General features: G+C 43.2%; 2 protein-coding genes across 3 annotated transcripts; one reads left to right on the top strand and one right to left on the bottom strand.

Moving 5' to 3' along the window:
- The first annotated feature begins 394 nt into the window (after positions 1-394).
- On the top strand, positions 395-21,930 carry agbl2 (AGBL carboxypeptidase 2). 2 transcript variants are annotated; one of them, XM_052060037.1, is made up of 24 exons: positions 395-709; positions 914-960; positions 1,450-1,606; positions 2,290-2,419; positions 2,746-2,913; positions 3,026-3,133; positions 7,681-7,834; positions 7,898-8,147; positions 12,844-13,245; positions 13,443-13,585; positions 14,211-14,370; positions 14,458-14,584; positions 14,661-14,761; positions 14,847-14,950; positions 15,398-15,476; positions 15,611-15,712; positions 15,792-15,878; positions 17,852-17,944; positions 18,635-18,734; positions 19,031-19,324; positions 19,399-19,429; positions 19,501-19,700; positions 20,188-20,323; positions 21,791-21,930. In XM_052060037.1, the coding sequence occupies exons 4-24, from the start codon at positions 2,308-2,310 to the stop codon at positions 21,882-21,884; spliced, it is 3,045 nt and encodes a 1,014-aa protein (XP_051915997.1). In that variant the 5' UTR covers positions 395-709; positions 914-960; positions 1,450-1,606; positions 2,290-2,307; the 3' UTR covers positions 21,885-21,930. The 2 variants fall into 2 exon arrangements, with proteins under 2 accessions (XP_051915997.1, XP_051915996.1); XM_052060036.1 differs by lacking the exon at positions 1,450-1,606.
- tmem17 (transmembrane protein 17) lies at positions 21,779-25,013 on the bottom strand. Its single transcript, XM_052060141.1, has 5 exons — positions 24,801-25,013; positions 24,549-24,652; positions 22,938-23,051; positions 22,670-22,813; positions 21,779-22,547 (listed from the first exon to the last, which is right to left on the bottom strand). The coding sequence occupies exons 1-5, from the start codon at positions 24,907-24,909 to the stop codon at positions 22,470-22,472; spliced, it is 549 nt and encodes a 182-aa protein (XP_051916101.1). The 5' UTR covers positions 24,910-25,013; the 3' UTR covers positions 21,779-22,469.
- Positions 25,014-25,769: the final 756 nt, after the last annotated feature.

Here is a 25,769-nt window from a genome sequence, read left to right as displayed (position 1 = left end):
AGCCCCAATGACAATCCGTCGTATCTAATCTAAAATTTACTAACCAAATATAAGACATTTTTGGTTTCCTAGAAAAGTGATGACCAGTACCTGTATACTGTACATATGTTTAAATTAAGTTTATATTTGATAGAACCGGGAGTGTGTACGCAGGTTCCGTGACGGCCATTTTAGCTTGCGAAAATTGAGTGCAGCGTGTCTTTTTAGGTCAAGTCAGCTTTTATTGTCAAATATGCTCTATGTGTAGCATACAGCACAGATGAAATTACTTTCTCAACCACAGTGCAAACATGTCGTGCATTGAACACACACACACACACACACACACACACACATATATATATATATATATATATATATATATATATATATATATATATATATATATATATATATATAAATAAAATTAAAAAATCATATAAATACAAAAAATAAAGTGTCTCGTAGAGTAAGATTAATTGAATCATTTACCCACCATTTAGAATACTACAGTCGCATGCACAATTGTTAATTTAACTTAAAACTCCTATGAATGGGATCCAAGCGCTTTTGTCGAATTAGTAGGTTCCCCAACAGAAAGAGGTGGCAGTGTCACAGAGCTTGTTTGGCCCATCGGTTGGTTGCTTGGTAACCTCTTGTTGCTCGATGATTGGGGGGGGGGGGGGGATTTCTCTTGAGGCGCTGGGACCGAAAAGTACCGTTAAACGAGGTAAGTCGTCATGAGTCAAATATGTGATGAAATACTGTACTAAATTGGCAGCCGCAACTAACGGGCAACAAAGCACATTTATCTCTCTAAAATCTTTATTTTCGAATGGTAAAACCAACGAGTGATCATCGGCTGCTTCTTTTGCTCATATTTGTGTTACATATTCATTTAGAATGATTCTATATACTGTATCTAAATTTACAGTCAGAATGTCGAAGATGCCTGAAAGGGATCCTACCGTCACTTTACGTGTGAGTTTGTTGGCCGTTTTCCTACAATCACCTGCCGCGGTTTTGGGTACACTTGCACAGTGGTAATAGTAGAGCTAGATGAACTATTCTGATTCTAGATTATATAATTGCGTGCACTTCTGATAAACGTTTAGGAGAGGAAATAATTCAATAATATGGTTATGATTGTGGTTGTAGTTGGCAGTGGTGTCGAGTTCTGCTCGTATGATGCAGGGGAAATGAACGTCTTCAATTCAAGCAGCACAGTGAATGACATCAGCCCAATCTGATTGGTCACTTAAGTAATTGCTTTGAAATATTTATATGTACAAAATATAAATAGTGTGACATCATTGCTACATCATTCCCTCTGTCAGTCACAATGAATATTGTAAAAAAAAACTACAGCTATTATTTTCTGTTCTTTAATTTTAAAATTACTGTTAATGTGACTATTTTGTCAACAGTGTAAGTATTTTATATCTATTAATCTGAATGTTCTCCACTCAGAGACATAGGAACGAAAGAGAAAGAGGACAACAAAGATATGCTGTTACCAGGCTAAAAGCTGAAGAAAGAAATCACAACATATATTCATCCTCACTTACACAAATATGCCACCAAGGGGAAGTGAACATCATGGGGATGAGATCTGCCACAGAGTTTAGTAAGTGCAGCAGTGCCACAGTTGGCGCTTAACTGCTTTCTGTGAACACGAGCTTAACATTATCTTGCGTAAAAAGTCATTTTAAGACATGTCACTAGATATGCATTCTCACAATACCTGTGTGAGCATGCAATATCCATCCTTCTGATGCGCTTATCCTCGCAAGGGTCGCGGGCGTAGTGGAGCCTATCCCAGCTGTTTTCGGGCAGTAAGCACCCACAATTATTTGCGCTCACAATCACACCTATGGAGACAATTTAGAGTGTTCAATCAAGTTACACTGAATGTTTTTGGAATGTGGGAGGAGACCGCAGTAACTGGAGAAAACTCGCACAGGCACGGGGAAAACATGCAAACTCCACACAGAAGGACAGCATCGGAATCAAACCTTGCACCTCTACACTGTGAGGCAGATGTGCTAACCAGTTGAACACCGTGCTGCCCAGCGTGAAACATTTTTGTTGCAATTCTATGTATCTTCAATATTTTATATGTATAATGTTTTAGCCTTTTCTCATGAACTTAAATATTACAACAAAACCTCACTAATGTGATGCAGGTCTGCAGTATAGTTCTGCACCACCGCAAACGAATGCCACAATTATAAACATATTAAGTAAATGCCTCTCGAGCAGTTTATAACACCTGGTACTCAAAAGCATTCTTTTCTTTTTGCCATTTAGGCAGTGAAAACATCAGTCATGGCCTGCCCTGTGATCAGAAATTGGTGGACCACCTACCAGTTAGACAAATCTGACACCAATGACTCCAACAAAGAGGACGAAAAGGAGGATGTAGCTGAGAAGAAGCAGTGTAAGCTGTTTTTCCTGTGTGTTTACTGTCCCTGATGTAGAGATTTATTTTGATGGTTTTCAGAGTTCCCTTGACCGGTTTAAACATTTCTAAGGTGGCCCTCAAGCTCAATGCTTGACCATTATTTATTAAATAAATGTGCTCCTTTGTCCCTGATATATCCAGCCCCATTCAGCTTAATCTGCGGTCAAATGAGCAAACTTGTTTTGTGAAGCTAAGGTAATGGACAGCCTGAATGAGAAATGCATATCCCCATGCTTTACTTAAACATGAAAGGAACAAGAATCAGAGCTTGGGGGGGGGAAATGATTTCTGTGTTTCCTCAGTATCGATTCGTCAGACACTGCGAACCAGGCAGCTGCGCGTAGAGTTTGATGGTGGACGCCCAGTTTTCAGTCTTCGAGCACCACTGGACCTGGTTCAGTTCCCATCTATCTCCTGCCCACGTTGGCCAGTAGAGTGTGAGGTCATCAGTAACGCAATTCATCACATAGGTAATGCGACAATTCTTATTGTGACATTTATGATTTAATACCCCGAAAAGTCCGTCAGAAATCTGATGATCGACACTTTAATATTCACATGCACTGCCTTTCTGTATCATAGAGTGGGAGCCTCCAAAGCCTGAACCTTTCTACCATGCAAGTGGCCATGAGAAGACACCCTTTCCGCCTGGGGAGGAGAGCAGACAAGTTGTCTATTGCATTGACGAGGGTAAATTTATAAGTCAACATTATTGTTCAGCAGGGGTCACCAACACGTGGTGCTCGTGGGCACCAGGTAGCCGCCAAGTGCCGCATGAATAGCCCACAAGTCTGTTCTAAAAGTTGTTTACTAGTGATGGGACATTAATGATTTTTCTAGGAATGTTGTAGACATTATCATTTGATAATATAAACGGGTGCAATGTGAGCTGGGCGGCAGCCAAAGGCGGGGACCCTGGCGGTCCGATCCTTGGCTGCAGAAGCTAGCTCTTGGGACATGGAATGTCACCTCTCTGGCAGGGAAGGAGCCCGAGCTGGTGTGTGAGGCAGAGAATTTCCGACTGGATATAGTCGGACTTGCTTCCACACACAGCCTGGGTTCTGGTACCAGTTCTCTCGAGAGGGGTTGGACTCTCTTCCACTCTGGAGTTGCTCACGGTGAGAGGCGCAGAGCAGGTGTGGGCATACTCATTGCCCCCCGGCTCAGTGCCTGTACATTGGGGTTCACACCGGTAGACGAGAGGGTTGCCTCCCTCCGCCTGCGGGTGGGGGGACGGGTCCTGACTGTTGTTTGTGCATATGCACCAAACAGCAGCTCAGCATACCCACCCTTTTTGGAGTCCCTGGAGGGTGTGCTGGAGAGTACTCCTGCTGGGGACTCCCTTGTTCTGCTGGGGGACTTCAATGCTCACGTGGGCAATGACAGTGAGACCTGGAGGGGCGTGATTGGGAGGAACGGCCCCCCCGATCTGAACCCGAGTGGTGTTTTGTTATTGGACTTCTGTGCTCGTCACGGATTGTCCATAACGAACACCTTGTTCAAACATAAGGGTGTCCATATGTGCACTTGGCACCAGGATACCCTAGGCCGCAGTTCGATGATCGACTTTGTAGTTGTATCATCGGATTTGCGGCCGCATGTTCTGGACACTCGGGTGAAGAGAGGGGCGGAGCTGTCAACTGATCACCACCTGGTGGTGAGTAGGCTCCGATGGTGGGGGAAGATGCCGGTCCGTCCTGGCAGACCCAAACGTATAGTGAGGGTTTGTTGGGAGCGTCTGGCGGAATCCCCTGTCAGAAGGAGTTTCAACTCCCACCTCCGACAGAGCTTTTCCCATGTTCCGGGGGAGGCGGGGGACATTGAGCCCGAGTGGACCGTGTTCCGTGCCTCTATTGTTGAGGCGGCCAATCTGAGTTGTGGCCGTAAGGTGGTTGGTGCCTGTCGTGGCGGCAACCCCCGTACTCGCTGGTGGACACCAGCAGTAAGGGATGCCGTCAAGCTGAAGAAGGAGTCCTATCAAGCCTTTATGGCCTGTGGCACCCCAGAGGCAGCTGACAGGTATCGATTGGCCAAGCGGGCCGCGGCTTCGGTGGTCGCCGAGGCAAAAACCCGAGCGTGGGAAGAGTTCGGTGAGGCCATGGAAGCCGACTTCCGGACGGCTTCGAGGAAATTCTGGTCCACCATCCGACGTCTCAGGAGGGGGAAGCAGTGCACCACTAACACTGTGTACAGTGGGGATGGGGCGCTGCTGACTTCGACTCGGGACGTTGTGAACCGGTGGGCAGAGTACTTCGAAGACCTCCTCAACTCCACCAACACGCCTTCCTTGGAGGAAGCAGAGCCCGGGGACTCTGAGGTGGGCTCTCCTATCTCTGTGGTTGAAGTCACCGATGTTGTTAAAAAGCTCCTCGGTGGCAAGGCCCCAGGGGTGGATGAGATCCGCCCGGAGTTCCTCAAGGCTCTGGATGTTGTGGGGCTGTCCTGGTTGACACGCCTCTGCAACATCGCGTGGACAACAGGGAGAGTGCCTCTGGATTGGCAGACCGGGGTGGTAGTCCCTCTTTTTAAAAAGGGGGACCGGAGGGTGTGTTCCAACTACAGAGGGATCACACTCCTCAGCCTCCCTGGTAAGGTCTATTCAGGGGTGCTGGAGAGGAGGGTCCGTCAGGAAGTCGAGCCTCAGATTGAGGAGGAGCAGTGTGGTTTTCGTCCCGGCCGTGGAACAGTGGACCAGCTCTACACCCTTAGCAGGGTCCTTGAGGGTATGTGGGAATTCGCCCAACCAGTCTACATGTGTTTTGTGGACTTGGAGAAGGCGTTTGACCGTGTCCCTCGGGGAGTTCTGTGGGGGGTGCTTCGTGGGTATGGGGTACCGAACCCCCTGATACGGGCTGTTCGGTCACTATACCACCGATGTCAGAGTTTGGTTCGCATTGCCGGCAGTAAGTCGGAATCGTTTCCAGTGGAGGTAGGACTCCGCCAAGGCTGCCCTTTGTCGCCGATTCTGTTCATAACCTTTATGGACAGAATTTCTAGGCGCAGCCGAAGCGTTGAGGGGGTCCGTTTTGGGGGCCTCAGTATTTCATCCCTGCTTTTTGCAGATGATGTGGTGCTGTTGGCTCCTTCAAACGGGGCTCTCCAACTCTCACTGGAGCGTTTCGCAGCCGAGTGTGAAGCGGTTGGGATGAAAATCAGCACCTCCAAATCTGAAACCATGGTCCTCAGTCGGAAAAGGGTGGAGTGCCCACTCCGGGTCGGGGAGGAGATCTTACCCCAAGTGGAGGAGTTCAAGTATCTTGGGGTCTTGTTCACGAGTGGGGGTAGGAGGGAGCGGGAGATCGACAGGCGGATCGGTGCAGCGTCTGCTGTGATGCGGACGTTGTATCGGTCTGTCGTGGTGAAGAAGGAGCTGAGCCAAAAGGCGAAGCTCTCAATTTACCGGTCGATCTACGTCCCAACCCTCACCTATGGTCACGAGCTATGGGTCGTGACCGAAAGAACGAGATCCCGGATACAAGCGGCTGAAATGAGTTTTCTCCGCAGGGTGTCCGGGCTCTCCCTTAGAGATAAGGTGAGAAGCTCAGTCATCCGGGAGGGGCTCAGAGTCGAGCCGCTTCTCCTCCACATCGAGAGGAGCCAGATGAGGTGGCTTGGGCATCTGATTCGGATGCCTCCTGAGCGCCTCCCCGGTGAGGTGTTCCGGTCATGTCCCACCGGGAGAAGACCCAGAGGAAAAAAACACGCTGGAGAGACTATGTCACCCAGCTGGCCTGGGAAAGACTCGGGATCCCCCGGGGAGAGCTGGAAGAAGTAGCTAGGGAGAGGGAAGTCTGGGCTTCCCTGCTAAAGCTGTTGCCCCCGCGACCCGGCCCCGGATAAGCGGTAGATGATGGATGGATGGATGGAATATAAACACTGGCAGAGATTTACAGTATAAAAATAAAGTATTGCATATTGATATTTATCTGTTTCCTAATTATTGTTGAAAAACATTAACATGATCAGTCACTTACATGAGAATCATTATTTAATAGTAACATAATTTGAGCTAATTTGTTATTTCAAAAATGTCAAACTGATAGCCATCAATCAGTACCCAAGAAGTAGTTGTCAGGTTTAAAAATGTACGTTATTATTATTGTTATTATTAAGTACATCTTCATCAAGGACATAATGCTTTTAACATTCATTCATTCATTCATTCATTTTCCGAGCCGCTTGATCCTCACTAGGGTCGCGGGGGGTGCTGGAGCCTATCCCAGCTGTCTTCGGGCAGTAGGCGGGGGACACCCTGAATCAGTTGCCAGCCAATCGCAGGGCACACAGAAACGAACAACCATTCGCACTCACACTCACACTCACACCTAGGGACAATTTAGAGTGTCCAATCAGCTTGCCAAGCATGTTTTTGGAATGTGGGAGGAAACCGGAGCACCCGGAGAAAACCCACGCAGGCCCGGGGAGAACATGCAAACTCCACACAGGGAGGCCGGAGCTGGAATCGAACCCGGTACCTCTGCACTGTGAAGCCGACGTGCTAACCACTGGACTACCGGGCCGCCGTGCTTTTAACATGTTTTGAGATATTAATTAATCATCACATCTATTTTCATCAATCGTAAGCACAATGTATGGAGATAAATAAGCCCAATAAAATACTAAAAGGAGATCTTGGTATTTAATAAATCTCAACATCAAACATTGTTCATATAATACCTCAGTCAAAATGACTAAAATATTGTAAAGCGTGTTTTGATGCACCTGCATTGTTGTTAATTGGGCAGATGTGCCCAATGAAGTGTCTGGTGTGTGTTAATGCAGACCAGAAACATATGAAATGAATGTGGGGTTTCATTCTGCTATGTTAATTATTAATTTGGACAAAAACAAGTGGTTTATCAGAATACTTTATTGATACCTGGCGGAAATGCAATAGAAACTCAATCAAATATAGTTATGACGCAGAGTAAAAATAAGAGTTCAATGAGGGAATAAAATATAACAAAAAAAAGGGGCATACTAACATTAAATACATTCAGTACCAGCCAATTCTAGACCAAGTGTGAAAAGACGTTTAAAAACGTCTCTGGGAGTGAATGAGTTAAGCATGCATGAAAGATTAGATTGCTGTCATAGTTCTACATCTAACTGAAGTAAAACGAAGGTGGCAGCTAATCTGTCGGAGTCGCTTTAAATACCGACAATAAAAGATTAGTTTGATAAGGATATTTTTGAAAATCTGATTCTGATGTCTTTTGTTTCTCATTCTTTTGAAGCCGATAAATGTCCCTACTTCACATGCTCTCGTGTTGGAGGATCCCGTGTTTCTGTGAACAGCACCTCATCTTCTAATGACGTCAACCAGACAGACTTCTCACTTGAGTTTGAATCCCGATTTGAGAGTGGAAACCTTCAGAAAGCTGTGCAAGTGTGAGTCTCCGGTCAGCATTTTTACTTTGTGGTTACCCAATCAATGTGTCGTCTCTTGCTCAGGGGTCCCTATGATTATGAACTCACCCTGCGCACAGATTTATACACCAGCAAGCATACGCAGTGGTTTTACTTCAGAGTCAGGAACATGAAGGCTGGGGTGAACTATCGCCTTACTATAGTCAACATGATGAAGCGCCGCAGCCTTTACTCCCAGGGCATGAAGCCTTTGTTCTACTCCGAGAGAGCTGCTAAGGAGAGTGCTGTTGGTTGGAAACGTATTGGCTCCAACATCACATACTACCGCAGTCAGGTACGTTGAGTTAAGTTCAGTAATGATCACATTTATGATCATCCTCATATCGTTACACTGGTTTTGAGCTACGGCAAAATGTGATATTTTACCTTTGGGAAAACTGATAGCAGAAGAGATGTTAAAACTAATTATACACAGTGTAATAGCAGATGTGTTGGAATCAAGATCTAGATTGTATCCTACATGGCACATGAAGTGGAATGCAGTTTGGCATCCGAATAGAGTGGCAAACAAGTGGACGGTAAACTACAGCAGGGATGGGCAACTAGCGGCCCACGGGCCATAAAATCAATCTTCTAACAGGCATTTTGATGCTGATGACAAATAACGATAGACACATTCTATGTCAACTTATTTCTGTCGTTGTCCTGAAACATATTGTCATATCGCCCAGCTCTGCATGGTCCTAGTGTCCTCGTCAGTAGCACTGATGAAAGTTTTTGGCTCTCTCCAGCGTTTAAGTTGCCCATTCCCGCACTACAGTATCAACAAGGTTTTGAGGAGTGTGCCAAAGCTTAAAAGAATATAAGAAAGCACTATAGCCCCGGTAGTCCAGTGGTTAGCACGTCGGCTTCACAGTGCAGAGGTACCGGGTTCGATTCCAGCTCCGGCCTCCCTGTGTGGAGTTTGCATGTTCTCCCCGGGCCTGCGTGGGTTTTCTCCGGGTGCTCCGGTTTCCTCCCACATTCCAAAAATATGCGTGGCAGGCTGATTGAACACTCTAAATTGTCCCTAGGTGTGAGTGTGAGTGCGAATGCTTGTTCGTCTCTGTGTGCCCTGCGATTGGCTGGCAACCGATTCAGGGTGTCCCCCGCCTACTGCCCGGAGACAGCTGGGATAGGCTCCAGCACCCCCCGCGACCCTAGTGAGGATCAAGCGGTTAGGAAGATGAATGAATGAATGAATGAACTATATTAATAAGGATGCATTGCCCTTTTAATGTTCCAGTCAACATTTTAAAACTGCAGTGATCCCTCGCTACTATGCGGTTCACTTATTGCGGTTTCAGTGCATCACGGATTTTTCAAAAATATTCATTCATACATTCATTCATCTTCCGAACCGCTTGATCCTCACTAGGGTCGCGGGGGGTGCTGGAACCTATCCCAGCTGTCTTCGGGCAGTAGGCGGGGGACACCCCGAATCAGTTGCCAGCCAATCGCAGGGCACACAGAAACGAACAACCATTCGCACTCACACTCACATCTAGGGACAATTTAGAGTGTTCAATCAGCCTGCCACGCATGTTTTTTGGAATGTGGGAGGAAACTGGAGCACCCGGAGAAAACCCACGCAGGCCCGGGCAGAACATGCAAACTCCACACAGGGAGGCCGGAGCTGGAATCGAACCCGGTACCTCTGCACTGTGAAGCCGACGTGCTAACCACTGGACTACCGGGCCGCCTCAAAAATATTCATAAAAAAAAAAAAAAAAAAAAAAAGAAAATGCTGCAAAACGTCTGCGAGAGACAGCGAAAGTCAGCAAAACAACAGCGAGTCACATAGAGCAACATATACAGTACTACATGTATATGTTTACTGTATTTTGTTATTTATACACTAACCTAACCTAATTTATACATCCTATACAGATATATACTGATTATGATAGGATATAGCATTCAGTGATGTTTATTACGACAAACATTTACTTCTACATGCATGTATACCATTAAATTTGGCCTTATAAATGTTATATACAGTGATCCCTCGCTACTTCGCGGTTCGTTTATCGCGGGTTCAGTGCATCACGGATTTTTTCAAACATTAAAAAAAATATATATTATATATTATTAAATATATTAAATATATAAAATATATTATTATTATTTTTACAGATACAGTTACAGTAGAGTACAGTACTGTATATGTTGCTCTATGTACATTCCATTCTGTAGACTTGGGCCCCCTGTCTGCTTATTTGAAATCAACGGTCTCAAACTTGGGCCTTAAACTGGACAGTGATTTCAAACTTGATCGGCAAATTGGTGCCGTTGTTAAATCCAGCTTCTTTCACATTAGACAGCTGGCCAAAATAAAACCTCTCCTCTCACATGAACACTTTGAGACAGTAATACATGCCTTTGTCACATCCCGGCTCGATTACTGCAATGCCCTTTACTTTGGAGTCAGACAGTCCTCCATTAAGCGCCTTCAGCTGGTCCAGAATGCCGCTGCTCGCCTCTTGACTGGTACTCGTAAGAGGGAGCATATAACCCCTACTCTGGCATCCCTTCACTGGCTCCCCATTCATTTTAGAATTATTTTCAAGATCCTACTCTTTGTTTTCAAATCTCTGAATAATCTCGTGCCACCTTACCTCTCTGAGCTCATCCGCCCCTACACACCTGCCTGGCGCCTCAGGTCTGTGGACCAGTCTTTGTTAGAAGTACCAAGAACTACACTGAGGCTCAGAGGGGATCGAGCCTTTTCTGTTGCTGGTCCCTCTCTCTGGAATGACCACCCACTGAACATTCGGCAAGCCTCCTCGCTGCCCATCTTCAAAGCCCTCCTCAAAACTCACTTGTATTCTTTGGCATTCGACTCAGCATGACTTAGATTTGTTATTGGTTTTACTGTTTGGTGCTTTCTACCGCCTTTATTACCGATTTGTCTTACTGTTTATTGTGCATGTTAAACTGCTCCATGTACAGCACTTTGTATGCAGCGATGGCTGTTTGAAAGTGCTCTATAAATACAGTTGACATGACTATGTGACTCGCTGTTGTTTTGCAGCTTCTCGCGGACCGTTTGCGGACTTAGATTATTATTATTATTTTTTAACCTGTTTATGTTAATTGGACGCTACTTAGTGGATTTTCGTTTATCGCGGGTGGTTTTGGTGCCCATTAACCGCGATAAACGAGGGATTACTGTATACAGATTTTCCTCTTTCACGGGGTGTGGGGGGAGGGGTTCGGGTCCCCATTAACCGCGATAAGTGAGAGATGACTCTATACACCTGTATACACACACAGTCATACACACACACACACACACTACGGCTCACCCGCAATATTATTCAGGCTATGTGGTCTATTATATATTTTTTGTTTATTGAACATAAAACATATACAGTAATAATTTGACAGAAAATAAGGTAGATAAAAAAAGTAAAAAGAAAGAAATCAGTCTTCATTCAACCCAGTTATTATGTTCAAGGGAGTAGGATGAAGTAAAAAACTTATCTAGTCCTACCCCGTTATGTGTTTATATCTACTAAATCATTTTTATATCAATCAGAAAAGAAAAAGTAAGAAGTCTCCATTAAGTTTTGGTTTGTATCGGGATTATATACATCCTCACCCTGGCACTCTTGTGTCAATTTTCTCTTGTATTCATAATGGATATTTCAATACCTTTCTCTATTTTTCAACTTAGTTCTGATTTATCATTATATTTAATGTTTAGAATTTATCATTTTAACTCTGATTGGTGTAGGTTGTTTGTACTATTGTTTTGAATTTGTTTTTGAACTCAGCAAGCGATTTACTCATTTTTAGGTCCGTTTCGAGATTATTCCACAGATTAACACCTTTGCTAGATACACTTCTTTGCTTGATGTTTGTTCTTGTTTTGAGTTTTTTGAATAAGTTGGTACCTCTTAATTCATAATTGCTTACTCGAATTTCGAAAAACTTCTGAATGTTTTGGCAGAGCAGGTTATTGTGTGCTTTGTACATTAATTGGGCGATTTTAAAGTCAACCAGGTCATAAAATTTCATCGTATTATATTTGATAAATAGTGGATTTGTGGGTTCCGTATATTTTGATCTATTAATAATTCGAATTGCTTTTTTTTGTGGTTTGAGAATAGGGAGTGTTTTGCAGGCATTTCCCCATATTTCCACACAGTAGGTCATATATGGTAATAATAATGAAGTGTATAATGTGTACAAAGATCTCTATTTAGCACTTCCTTGGTTTTGTAGAGGATCCCTACGGTCTTGGCTATTTTTCTTTTTACGTTATCGATATGTGGTTTCCAACATAGTTTTGAGTCTATTACTAATCCGAGAAACTTGGTTTCATACGCTCTTTCTATTTCAATTGAGTTTACCATAATTTTAGCTTGGTGTTTGATTGGTCTTGTGCCAAAAACAATTAACTTCGATTTTTTCAGGTTAAGTGACAATTTATTTCTGTCGAACCAGTTTTTTAATTTGTTTAATTCGTTTTCTACGGTTATCAGGAGCTGTTTCAGATTTATTCCAGAACAGTAGAAAGTTGTATCATCAGCAAATAGGACACCTTTAAATAGTTTTGAGACCTTGCAGATATCATTTATATATAAGATGAATAGTTTTGGACCAAGCACTGACCCCTGAGGAACTCCGTGAGTGATTTTCAGTTGATTCGTTTTTTTATTGTTGAGTTGCACGTACTGATATCTGTTTTCTAAATAACCTTTTATCCATTTATAAGCTACACCTCTAATGCCATATCTTTCTAGTTTTTTCAATAATATGCTGTGATCTATTGTGTCAAAAGCTTTTTTTAGATCTAGGAAAACCCCAACAGTAAATTCTTTGTTGTCTATATTAGTGGCTATTGCTTCCACAAACTCCATAACTGCCATTGAGGTGGTCCGTTTTTCCCTGAAGCCATATTGATATAGATGTATGCATCAAAGGTTAGCTGGGCTCAACACTAATGGGATGTCTCATAGAGCTTCATGTTTGTCCCAATTCAGAATGCAAAGGATACCAATGAGCCAAGGACCCTGTACTCCCTCACATGGACTCTCCAGTTTCCGTATGAATCCGACACCTGCTACCTTGCCCACTGCTATCCCTATACCTATTCACACCTACAGAGCTATCTCAGGCACATTTCATCCAACCCAGCAGTGGTGTCATACTGCAAAGTACGCGTCCTGTGTCACAGTCTAGCTGGAAACGCGGTCTATGTGCTAACGGTAACATCGCGGGCTGGCGAAAATGAAGAAGAGGGCAAAGCCAAGAAAGCTGTGGTGGTCACGGCCAGAGTACACCCAGGAGAAACCAATGCATCCTGGTTGATGGAGGGCTTCCTGGACTTCCTGCTGGGGAACTCAGATGATGCACAACTTCTGCGAGACACTTTTGTTTTTAAGGTGGGAAAGTTCAAAAGCTAACATCTGGTTGTAAATGTTTCTAAAAGTTGGTGACATGAACCACTAGACTGAGCAGTTGGTGCTCTTAATCCTATTTGCTGATGTATTTTTTATGACTTCACCAGGAGTCCAACAGTTTATATCAGTGCTTCATGCCATGCCTTTGAAAAGACTTTTTCCTCCATCGTATGCTTCAGGTGGTGCCAATGCTGAACCCAGACGGTGTGGTAGTTGGCAATTACCGCTGCTCTCTGGCAGGCAGGGACCTCAACAGGAATTACAAGACAACGCTCAGGGATTCCTTTCCATGTGTGTGGCACACCCGGAATATGGTTGAAAAGTGAGCATTTTTTTATTGGGTGTCTTTTAGTATTTTTATTTTATTTTTTTCTATGGTCACTCTTAAAAACTCACTGATGGTGCAGTGGCTCACTCGCCTGACTTCCGTGCAGGCAGCATGGATTTAGACCCCACTCAGCATCAGTGTACATGTGCAAGTGTGAATCGTTGTCTGTTTTACGTGCCGTGTGCTTACCTGGCTGGCAAATAGTACCAGTTGTAATCAGACTTTTGCCCCAAGTCACCCGAGAGAGGTTCCAGCTCCCTTAATATTGGTTACAAGTTATACAATTGATTTCAGAGACAGTGTAAATAACAGAGCATGTTGTTTTTGTCTGTAATCTACCCAGTTGCAATGTGTTAGTCTGCATTGATATTGGGACTCTCAGTCAGGTGGGGACTTTCTCAAAACATAAAATGGCTCTAATGACAGATTAATGGCAGAAGAAGGATACATTTGTTGATCTACTGTTGTCTATTGTGTTGTCATATAACACTTTTCGCTCCATAAACTAGGTCTAATTCACAAATCGCATGCTATCTTTCTATTTTTCTATCAATTTTACTTTGAGTGAAAAGCCATCAAGATAAACTCAGAGGTTAATGTTCATGTCTTTATTCCTCAGACTGTTGAAGCAGACAGACGTAGTTCTCTACTGTGACTTCCATGGCCACAACCGTAAAAACAACGTCTTTATGTACGGTTGTAATAACCAAGATGATGATTTTCCAAAGCTTCAGGAGAGAGTTTTCCCTCTAATGTTGAGCAAGAATATCAGAAACAAGGTATTATTTGTCACAGAAATGCTATTCCCTTGGTCTGTACATGCTCATAATTCCAATCACAAATACCCGCACCCTCTTTTCCCACAGTTCTCCTTCCAGAGCTGTAAATTCCAGGTGCAGAAAAGCAAAGAGGGAACCGGGCGAGTCGCCATGTGGAGACTTGGTATCAAAAACAGTTACACCATGGAGGCCACTTTTGGAGGTTCCACACTGGGTTGGTGTACACCTTCTGAACGTGTTGCTTTATGTGTGTGCTTTTATGATGTGTTTCAAGTATGACTTTTCATCAGGTGATCGGAAGGGAACACATTTCACCATTCAAGACCTTAAGTCCTTGGGGTTTTACTTTTGTGACACCTTACTTGACTATTTTGATCCAGATCCGGCGAAGGTAAGAAAACGGTGAACGTCTTATCAAGACTAAATTGACCCGGACCACATGCATCTGATTCAATGGTTTAAATATGCCGCTCCAGGTGACCTATTGTCTAAAAGAACTGACAAATCTGTTGAGAGATGAAGTCCGAGAACTGGGCAAAGAATTGGACACCAACTTTTCTGTCTTTGATTTGGAATCTGGGTAATACAATATTATATTTTGTTGCGATCTATCAACATACAAAGCATATGTAACATAAATGAATGCACTCCAAAATATTTGTGTGAAAATCTTAAATTTCCCAAGAATTTCTTTGCATACTAAATAAAATAAGATACACCCACAAATGGGGGTCATTAAGTGCAAATGTGCACACACAAAAAGGTTTTAATTTTTGGTTGCAAAAATGATCCATCCGTCAAAAAGTCAAACAAAGCTAAATGTTACACTTTATCGTATATATTTACTGTATGTGAGTACATTATATCCGTATACCGGTATGTTGAATATTCCGAGTCACGTCGTATAGGGTTAGGGGAACCTGATGGATGGTAATCACTCCTAACAATAATTGGAGACTGCATACTGTGATTGTCATGTGTGATTAAATTAGTCTTGAAAGTGAAGGTTTCTTTTCTGCTTTTGCAGCACCAGTGGTTCTGATAGTTCTGATTCTGATGGGCTTCCATTGCATTTGCTCACACAGCCGCAAACTGTGCATGCAGAGGTACATATGATGACGATCTTCTCCCATTGAGAAATGTTTCTACAAAAGCACTTTTTGTCAGATTCTAATCAGATTTACATGTAGTATAAAAATATATATATGGTGTGTTTATCTACTGTTCATCTCCTCTAAAGCAATCTCCAGTGAAGAATAAGAAGAAAATGACACGCAAAGAAAGAGACAGGCTGAAAAGTAGGATGCAACCTGAAGTTCTGCAAAGCATCACTCGCCATATTGTAAGACAGCACTACATTTGTTTATCTATTGTGCAATAATTGGTAAATGTCAAACATTTGGATGCTTGGACCTTTGCAGGAGCCTGATTTTCCGCATGCGATTGATAGTGAACAAAAAGAGAGCATCCAAGACAGGCCACTTAGAAGACACAGGAGAAAATGGCAGGTATGACATAAGGAATATATTGTGGAGAGAGTGGAGAGACATTCACCTGGAACGTGCACCTTTACAGGAGGGGAAGGAGTTGACATGTTTCTGGGATCAAAGGGAGACAGACTTGAGAGCGTTGAAAGAGAGTACCTTGCAGCTTCCTGTGTATCAGTCAGTTTTGTGTGGAGAGTAACAGAGACATGACTAGCCTTCATCTCCTTGTCTCGTCATTCACTGCATCTCCACAATTGCTGGCAGTAATGTGATCAATAATGACATATGTCATCTATGCCCCAGTAGTCAAGTTGCCCGACTTTTAGCAATACAACCTCTCGCTGTGGTTTTAGCACAGCGAAGATCAATCTCAGCTGAGAAGAGTAACACAGGATGGTAGGAGATACTGACATGTGGTGGCAGCGTTTGTGGCCTCAATAGCCAGAGCAACGGCTCTGCTGGAGCCTCCGCCAGATGTTGACAAGGATGATGCATTCAAATGGTTCCTTTTGAGGGTCTTTGGTCTGTCTAAATCAGAGAAGGCGAACTGACTGCAGTCCCTCAACGGCCTCAACGATTGTAAACCACCTAAAATGATGCAAGCTTTACTTGCCTTGCTTGCACCTTTTTCCCCTATAGGACACTATAGACATTGCAGATGCAGTGACGGCCCGCTGTTAATGTGACAACGGGTTGTGTTCCTACAAAGCCACGTTTGAAGCCAATACCAAGCAGTGTCGCAAACCCTGCAGTTTCATGGGGTCAGGGAAATGCCAGGTCCAGTGCTCATTGCCAGCTATGGATGCCGGCTGACGTCATCTGATAAGATCCCACGCACAGCACAGCCAGCAGACACCATTACGGGCAGACACTGTCCCCGGATGGACCCATACGCCCATACGCCCATACGTACCTAAGTGACAGAGTAGATGGAAGTGTTTTTGTAGACACCACATCAGCTGGGCCTTTGTATCTACGCCACTGTTTGACTATCTGTGCCTCTGATTTGCTTGTGGATGTTATGAACTGCTGCTTTATTGATGCTACATACACATGCTTGGAGAGGCTGGTGCGCTCTGCCTGTCAAACACGCTTACTACCAGTGATCCATATCATCGCCTGCTTGCCAAATTTCCTGACCTCATCAAGCCCACATTCCCGATAGCTGAGGCTAAGCACAGTGTAGCACACCACATCACGACTGCAGGCCGCCTCTAATCGCCTTGACTCAGCTAAGGTTATGGTCGGCAAGGAGGAGTTCACCACCACGGAACCCCTGGTCATCATCTGATGCTCAAACAGCCCACGAGCCTCCCCCTTGCACATGGTGACCAAGGTTGGCGATTTCCGTCACCTCAGCAATAGCACGGCTGACATTCCATGCCACACATACAGGACTTCTCCACAGACCTGGCAGGGGCCAACCATCTTTCCCAAGGTGGAACTGGTGTACAGGTACCATGTTGTCTTGAAAAGCACACCCACATGCTTTGTTCTAGTATGCCCAAGATAGTGATCACACCCCTCGGCCTTTCGGATTCCTGCGGATCCCTTTTGGCCTCAAGAGGGCAGCACTGATGTTTTGGCACATTATGGACTTGGTGCTGCTCTCGTCGTTGTCAACTTGGACTACATCTTGGTGGCCATGGCAGATGTCGAGAGCCACCTGAAAAACCTCCAGTTTAAGCATCTTGTATGATGACGCATAAGAGAGAGATATTGACCAGGAACCCGTAACTTTCAGGGAGGGGAGGGAGTTGACATGAATCTGGGTTCAAATGGATGAGTGACATAAAAGGGTTGAAAGAGAGTACTGTACCTTGACACTCGCAGTGTCAACAGTCAAGTTTTGTGTGAAAGTAAAAGAGACACGTCTTTCCTTCTTGCTAATTAGCACATCTCCACAATATAATATAAAGTACGATATATGGTATTGAATGGAAATCCCATTACTTTTCTTGATATTGAATCATACCAACCCTTTGCTTGTCAAGGTTAAAGACCGGAAAAGTGTGATTCCTGCAGCAGATACTGGTTATCTGGGGATCAGTCACGTGACACTTTGGCAAGGCTTTGAACCTCTCAAGGTAATGTAGTTCATCACTAGTGTCGAATACAATTTACCAACATCTTAACGGTAAATCAATTCGCTTTAAATTTAGATTCTATGTCTCAACTTCAGTTTTGACTCATCTTAAATAAAACCATAGCTATACATGGCCCCGTACCCCCTTTATTTCACCTTGCTGAAGATGCTTCCTATTCAAGGCAGTTCATGTAAAGCTCTGCAAAGTCCACCTTGAACCAGATTAACAATAAAAATGTATAGATCCCACCCTGTACCTGTCCTACTATTTACTTTTTAGCCATGTCTCTTAAAGGTAATGCAAATAACTATAATTCTGTGCAAAAAAGGTTTGCACAGAATTTTGTTAAATACTAAGTTATGGTTGATATTTTGACTATATAGATGAAGAAAAAAACAGTACATACCTTTTTGACTGAGCTGGCTACTCACTTTACTTGCATCTCAAATTGTGAGTGAGAGCTGAGAAGCTGCGTGGATGTTTTGGCCTTGGCGTTCTCTCCCACTTGTGAGTTGCAAACACAGAGTGAAATAAATCCATGAAGCGAGGACGTGAAACTTTAAAAACCCATCGGTTGCGCTCATAAGTCAAGCTACCACTGTAGTAGCATCTGATAAGTGTAAACATTGGGTTATTTTGAATGTATTTTTGATGAAAGTTGAATCAAAGTGTTCCACTGTGCTGTTGTAGGCTAATTGCCAAGAAGAAAGGCGAGCAGAAGCAGAGGCACGTCGCAAGAAAAGAGCATCTTCAAACATCAACCCTTTTGCAGCCATTTCACCTCAAATAGGTGTGTTTTGAACATAGCTTGTATGTAATGAGCACAAATTGGGCACCACCATTGCAGTGCATAGACTCAGAAATAGACAAAAGGAATGTAAGCCATAAATCTGCATTGGAATGTCCAACCATACATTTTCTAATCCGTTAATCGTCACGAGGCTCACGGGCATGCTGGAGTCTATCCCAGCCGTCTTCGGGCATTGGGCGGGATACATCCTGAGCTGGTTCCCAGCCAATCTCAGGTATTGGAATGTTTTATGTCATAATTGTGTGTTTGTGTGTCTTGACATTTGCTTAAAGCAGACCAAGACAGAGACCTAGCACAGTGGAGATACTCATCAAAGCTGCTGCACTTGAGTGCTCTCCTTCGACGTCCTCCAAGGTTCTTGTACCCGGTCCAGCAACAACTGCAGCAGATTCGTCATCATCATCATCTACAGCAACATAACTTTCAGCAGCAGCAACATTACCATCAGCAGCAACAGCATTATCATCACCATCATCATCATCCTCAGGAGCAGCACCGTAACCACCATCATCAGCAGCAGCAACCACAGCAGCATCCTCATCGTCATCAGCAGCAGCAATGCGTGTCTCGTGAGTGGTGCATCCTTCATGGTTTGTTTTACACATGCAAAAGTTCCACATTTTTAAACTTGTCACTCTTTTAGGTCTGTTACCCGTCAACGCAACATCTGACAGGTAAAACTTGCACCGTCAATTACTGTGACAGTCAGTTCAATCAGTGTCACAAATGACACCTTTTCTTTCAGGCTCCGTCGTCCCATGTTTGACATTGTTCCCACAAGGCACCTGCCGTCAAGCGCCAGGGATGATAATGATCATTTCAGAGACCGAAATTCTTCAATGACGCCAAACCGTTACTATGTCCACCAGGATCTGTCCTCTGTACTTGCAGACATACCCAACACCAAATGGCAAGATGAGAGAGAGGAAGGGGCCTTTGCAGAAGGTTGGTCTTTAATATCAACAAAATTGACCTGAATTGGATGTAGAATTTTATTAGGTAATGTTCAGTACAGTTTAACGGGATCCAATACAAGTGATGTTCCAAAACCAATGCCTTTACAAGGGTAATCATGTTTAGTTTTGAATGACTGTCACAGGAGTATTACCGTAGTTTAGAAATATGATTGCAATTTTTGCCCTGCATTTGGCTGTCAACCAATTCAGCATGTGCCCCGCCTGCTGCCCAGAGTCCGCTGGGATAGTCTCCAAAATGCCTGAGTATATTGTGACAATAAGCGGTTTGGATAATTGACAGGTGCATTGGAATTGTGGTTGACGTTTGTAGCGGTGCAAACCAAGGATTATATAAGTGGAACCACGATGTGTAATTAAGGCAACTGCTAGATATTGTGCTTAATAACAATATACTGCTAAATATTGTGGTTCCACCTGGTACAGGTTTGATCATTGTTTTCTTGTATTTTGTTTAGTTGGATTGCTGAAACATCTACCGTTTCGAGAGATTAACCGTCGAAATCTCATCTCAGAAATCTGTCAGAGGAAGCCTATTTCCCACCCTCGTTTTTTAGTGCCTGTACTAAGGTATCCAGACTTGCAAGGACATAGGTAAAACATTCTTTTAATCGTTGTGAATTGCTGTATTAGCTTCCTGTCATTCTTGGTGTCATCTTTTTTTTTTTTTTTAAATTTTCAATTATTGACCAAGCTTCTCTTTTTCATTGTATTTTGCTTGGCCAAAAGACACTTGATGAAATGGCAATCACTGACCTGAACTCACAGCCCATTACACGTACCATTAATTGAATAATACTAAACTAGAAGACAGAGGTGATACTGTTTGGCCCCCTGTATCCTTTGCTTAAGTCAACAGTCTCAAACTTGGGCCTTAAACTGGACAGTGATTTCAAACTTGATCGGCAAATTGGTGCCGTTGTTAAATCCAGCTTCTTTCACCTTAGACAGATGGCCAAAATAAAACCTCTCCTCTCACATGAACATTTTGAGACAGTAATTCATGCCTTTGTCACATCCCGGCTCGATTACTGCAATGCCCTTTACTTTGGAGTCAGACAGTCCTCCATTAAGCGCCTTCAGCTGGTCCAGAATGCCGCTGCTCGCCTCTTGACTGGTACTCGTAAGAGGGAGCATATAACTCCTACTCTGGCATCCCTTCATTGGCTCCCCATTCATTTTAGAGTTATTTTCAAGATCCTCCTCTTTGTTTTCAAATCTCTATATAATCTCGCGCCACCTTACCTCTCTGAGCTCATCCGCCCCTACACACCTGCCCGGCGCCTCAGGTCTGTGGACCAGTCTTTGTTAGAAGTACCAAGAACTAAACTGAGGCTCAGAGGGGATCGAGCCTTTTCTGTTGCTGGTCCCCCTCTCTGGAATGACCTCCCACTGAACATTCGGCAAGTCTCCTCGCTGCCCATCTTCAAAGCCCTCCTCAAAACTTGTATTCTTTGGCATTCGACTCAGCATGACTAAGATTTGTTCTTGGTTTTACTGTTTGGTGCTTTCTACCGTCTTTATTACTGATTTGTTTTACTGTTTATTGTATTTGGTAAATTGCTCCATGTATAGCACTTTGTATGCAGCGATGGCTGTTTGAAAGTGCTCTATAAATACATTTGACTTGACTTAAAATGACATCTGCTATACATCTCATCGGAACACGGAATCTGCCTGTCTGCGCCTCAACTAAATCCGCCAAAATTGCATGGCACGACATAGGCCACAACTTAGACGTGCTTTTACCTGGTCCAAGTTAAGTCTACCAAACTGTCCGTCGCGCAGTTGCCGTGAAATACATAACTCTCTCGGTCTGCCAGAACACCTATTATGGCACAGTACGTCTTTAATTGATTTAGATGCTCACTGAGCTGGAGTTTTACAAGATATGCCGACATTTTACATAGTCTGATGCTAGGGTGATGGATTGTGTGAGAACGGAGGCAAGTGTTTCTTTTTATTGGTTGTTCGTGTATCTGCCTTTGGATGTTGTAATGCCACCGTGTTACAAGCTTGCATGGTTAAGAAAACATTTGCATCTTTTTTCATTTTCCCCAGACTCAGCAATTCAACTTTAGAAGACAAAAGACCAAAGATTGTTTTACCCCCTGTCGGGAAGCCGTCCACCTCCGCAGAGTGGCACCATAGGTGAGTGTCATGTCTGAGGATATCAGACCCCTAACTCAGGAAGACTAGGTCACTAAAGGCACTACTCCAGAGAGGCCAGTTGCCACAAGACCATCCCGACCTGCGGTACTTTATACTACGATGTTGGGATTACAGACATTCTGGCCAGTCAGTGGAACATCTTTGAATGGACATGAAGGAACATTTGAAAGTTTCTAGTTAACAGGATTGCACCGATGCTGATGTGATTTTATATGCTGTGTTGTAACCTATACCAACATAACTTGACAATTTGACTTAAATGTCTACAACTGACATTATACCAAAAAAATTGTGTAATATTGAGATAATACGGGCGAAGATAACATTCACTGATCACTATATCAAACAGTATACAAATAATACAGAAGTTGCATATTTTTTATTTACAAACCATATTACAAAAGTGTGTAATATCCTGACAAAATACAAAAATAAATATGCTTTCTCTTGATAAATCCATTATTTACATTTTACAAAATCAAGACGTGACATCGTGTTGACAGAGTCTTGGAGACGTTTGAGGTGTTTTGATATGTTCTGATGTGTGTGAAGTGGTTGAAAAAATGTTTCAATCAAACTGGCGTAGATGGAATTGACTTTCTGTGTGTCTGACCAAGTCCCGGAGAGCCACAAAACCCGCAACAGCCTGGGAGTTTCAAGACAGAAAAGTAGTTTACTCATGTAACTTCAATGCAAATCACGCATTTACAACAATAGAGCTGACCCAAGTACTGTACTGGTGTCCCATGATTAAATGAAGCAGCATACCTGCGTGAGGATGAAAAGTGCCAAAACGATGTGAATGGCTCTCTCCAGGGGCTGTACAAGAATGGCTTCGTTGCAAAGCTGAAAGAGGATTTGTGGCAACTGCAGCAAAATGCTCAGCAGCCAAAATCCAGCCAACTCTGCCACCTTCCGCAAACAGAAAATAGTATCAAATTTGTTTAAGTACCTTTTTCTCATTGAAGTAAATGTCCATTTTTCTGATTGTATTGGACAGATCCACAAAATGCAATTCTTTTTTTGGGTGTGCTACCTTTTCGCGCAGATTCCCCACATAGCCAAGATAAAGTCTGATGGCCTCAATCACAGTCATCAGGATGAGGATGGTCATAAGGATGAACTTATAGTAGTCAGGCAAAGCAGAATACTAGTGGGGAAAAAAGAAATGTGGTTAACAAACAATTATAGATAGTTACAGAATTTTTTCGATACAATTCTTTTACTTTTAGATACTTCATCCAAATCAAGCACAGTATTGTGCTGCGTCAGACTCAAAGACTGTCTTAATTTTTCAAATGCATGAGGGGGAACTCACAGCAGGATGCCTCCACTACAAACTACATCGCTAATAATAACCATCCGGGGCCCATGTAGACAAACAACTTCACACTCACAGTCATGTACAATTTTGTATCCATGAATCTAGGAGAAGGTGGGAATACCCGGAGAATCTCTTGTGTCATCCTCCCTTGTAAATCAATCTTTGGTGGACAATGTAAACTGAACGAATATGTGTGCGGAAAAATGATGATGTCTCTGTGAAGGTAAAGAGTGGGGAATAAACTGATTGGTTATAAAAAACAAAACAAAAACAAAAAAAAACAGGCAAATTCAACAGTGTGTGTGTGTGTGTGTGTGTGTGTGTGTGCTGGGAGGGCTGTATGAGTGTGTACGTGGTTCTGATGTTTTTATGTTTAAGGCTTCATTTTCTGTTAGTTTGTTTTTACTGTGGAGTAAACTGTTTACTGTTTAACTATCATCAGTGTTCCTGATATTGGAGTATGACAAGTTTTGTGTAGAAAATGTATCAGTTATCTTTATCTGAGTATACCCTTGCTTCCTGGTCTGCACCACTTCCTGTCTTTCTGTTTTATTGATCAAACTGTTCATACTCTGTTGATCAAAGTACTTAAAAGGGGCATTGAAAAGTAAATTGATATTGGACTTATTTTCTTTCAACAGTGCAAATGTTAGCTTTTTTGTCCCTCAACACAGGCTATAAACTACTAGACGAGATCTGCTGTGACAACAAATTCCACTACTAACAATAACACTACTTCTAATAAGCAGCAACAAGAACATCTGCACATTAAACAAGATTTGCCGGTCTAACGAAAAAAACGAAAAAAGTCTCAGACAGTTTGGCCTGTGACTTGACAACTTTGACACAATTTGGACCTCAGTGAGAACTAATTGAGGAACCTTGCATTACACCATGAGTAACCAGCAATGCTTGTTTTGGATTACTGAACGGATATACAGCCTCCCTTTGGCATTCGATGTCAAATGACCCCCACCCTCCCACAAGCACATATCTTTTACGATTATTTTTATACCCCTATGTTTACAATAATGTTTAAAACGTGTTGTAAAAGTTCAATGTGTTCAACGCAACACTATGGACTGACCTAAAGTTCATTAAAATCTAATAGCCACTGCCCACATGAACACAGACAAATTACACTTTTACTAAGAGTGCAGAAATGTAAAATAACACATTCTCATTGCACCCGCCGACTTCTTAATTTGGTATTTCTTGATTTTTTTTAGACTTTGTGCACTCCAAAAGAGATGATCAATTGCTAACTGCGCTTTTCTTCGGAGACATTATGTTAACGCAAGCCGTCCACATGTTCTTTCGTACTTTGAGGTGCAGCATGACAATCGCACTGATCCACCACAGGGGGAAGAACCACATGTTAAAGAACAGAGACATCTGGAGAGGCAAACTGGCCAGAACGCGCCTGTCTGGGGGAAAAAATAAACACAGAGGTGAGTCGTGTAGTTGTTGGCTATAAGTAAAGCTATATGGAACGACAGGTTTGCTCCAAAGAAACAACATTCCAATCGTTAGTCATGCTAGCTCGCTGCTATGCTAGCTGCATTTTGACGTTACCGTGTGTTGACGACGTGTGGCGCTCTTTCGTGGGAGACTGACTCTGGTCCACAAAGACATTACGAGAAAAATCCTCCAAACGTCTTCGAATAGTGTCTGGTATGTCCATTGTTTAAAGAGCGGTGGTTAACGGAAACAAACAAATAGAAAGATGACCCTGCCTCTTCCTGTTCGCAGGCGACACAAGCGGCTCTCGTCCCCATGGCAACCAATACCACTTTGTTGATTCGAAACAAAACTGATACATGATAGATTGACACAGTTTAGTTGATTTTTTTCTGTAAAAGATCATCACACACGTTCACTGGGTCAGCATAATCATATCATATACACCTGATTAGGGGTTGGGAAAATTGATGCTCAAGGGCACTTTCGATTTTTTAAAGTGGACAGCAGGTAATTTGTCGATGAGTTAGAAAAAAGAATAAATTTACCAATAAAATAATCTATTCCTATTTAGTTATTAGTTCCAATTAAGGTAATGAATCATTATGTTACTGTTAATTATTAATTCATATAAATTAATTAATAAAAATATAATTGTAAAATATTCATTCATTCATTCATCTTCCGCTTGATCCTCACTAGGGTCGCGGGGGGTGCTGGAGCCTATCCCAACTGTCTTCGGGCAGTAGGCGGGGGACACCCTGAATCGGTTGCCAGCCAATCGCAGGGCACACAGAAACAAACAACCACTCACACTCACACCTAGAGAAAATTTAGAGTGTTCAATCAGCCTGCCACGCATGTTTTTGGAATGTGGGAGGAAACCGGAGCACCCGGAGAAAACCCACGCAGGCCCGGGGAGAACATGCAAACTCCACACAGGGAGGCCGGAGCTAGAATCAAACCCGGCACCTCTGCACTGTGAAGCCGACGTGCTAACCACTGGACTACCGGGCCGCCAATTGTAAAATATGTCAAGCTTATTTTAATAATTATAATCACTTTTCATTTGACTGTATATCG

Source organism: Hippocampus zosterae, chromosome 3 (genome assembly GCF_025434085.1).
Source record: "Hippocampus zosterae strain Florida chromosome 3, ASM2543408v3, whole genome shotgun sequence".
NCBI lineage: Eukaryota > Metazoa > Chordata > Actinopteri > Syngnathiformes > Syngnathidae > Hippocampus > Hippocampus zosterae.
Note: the sequence above shows the minus strand (reverse complement) of the source record. Positions and strands in the feature narration are given on the sequence as shown.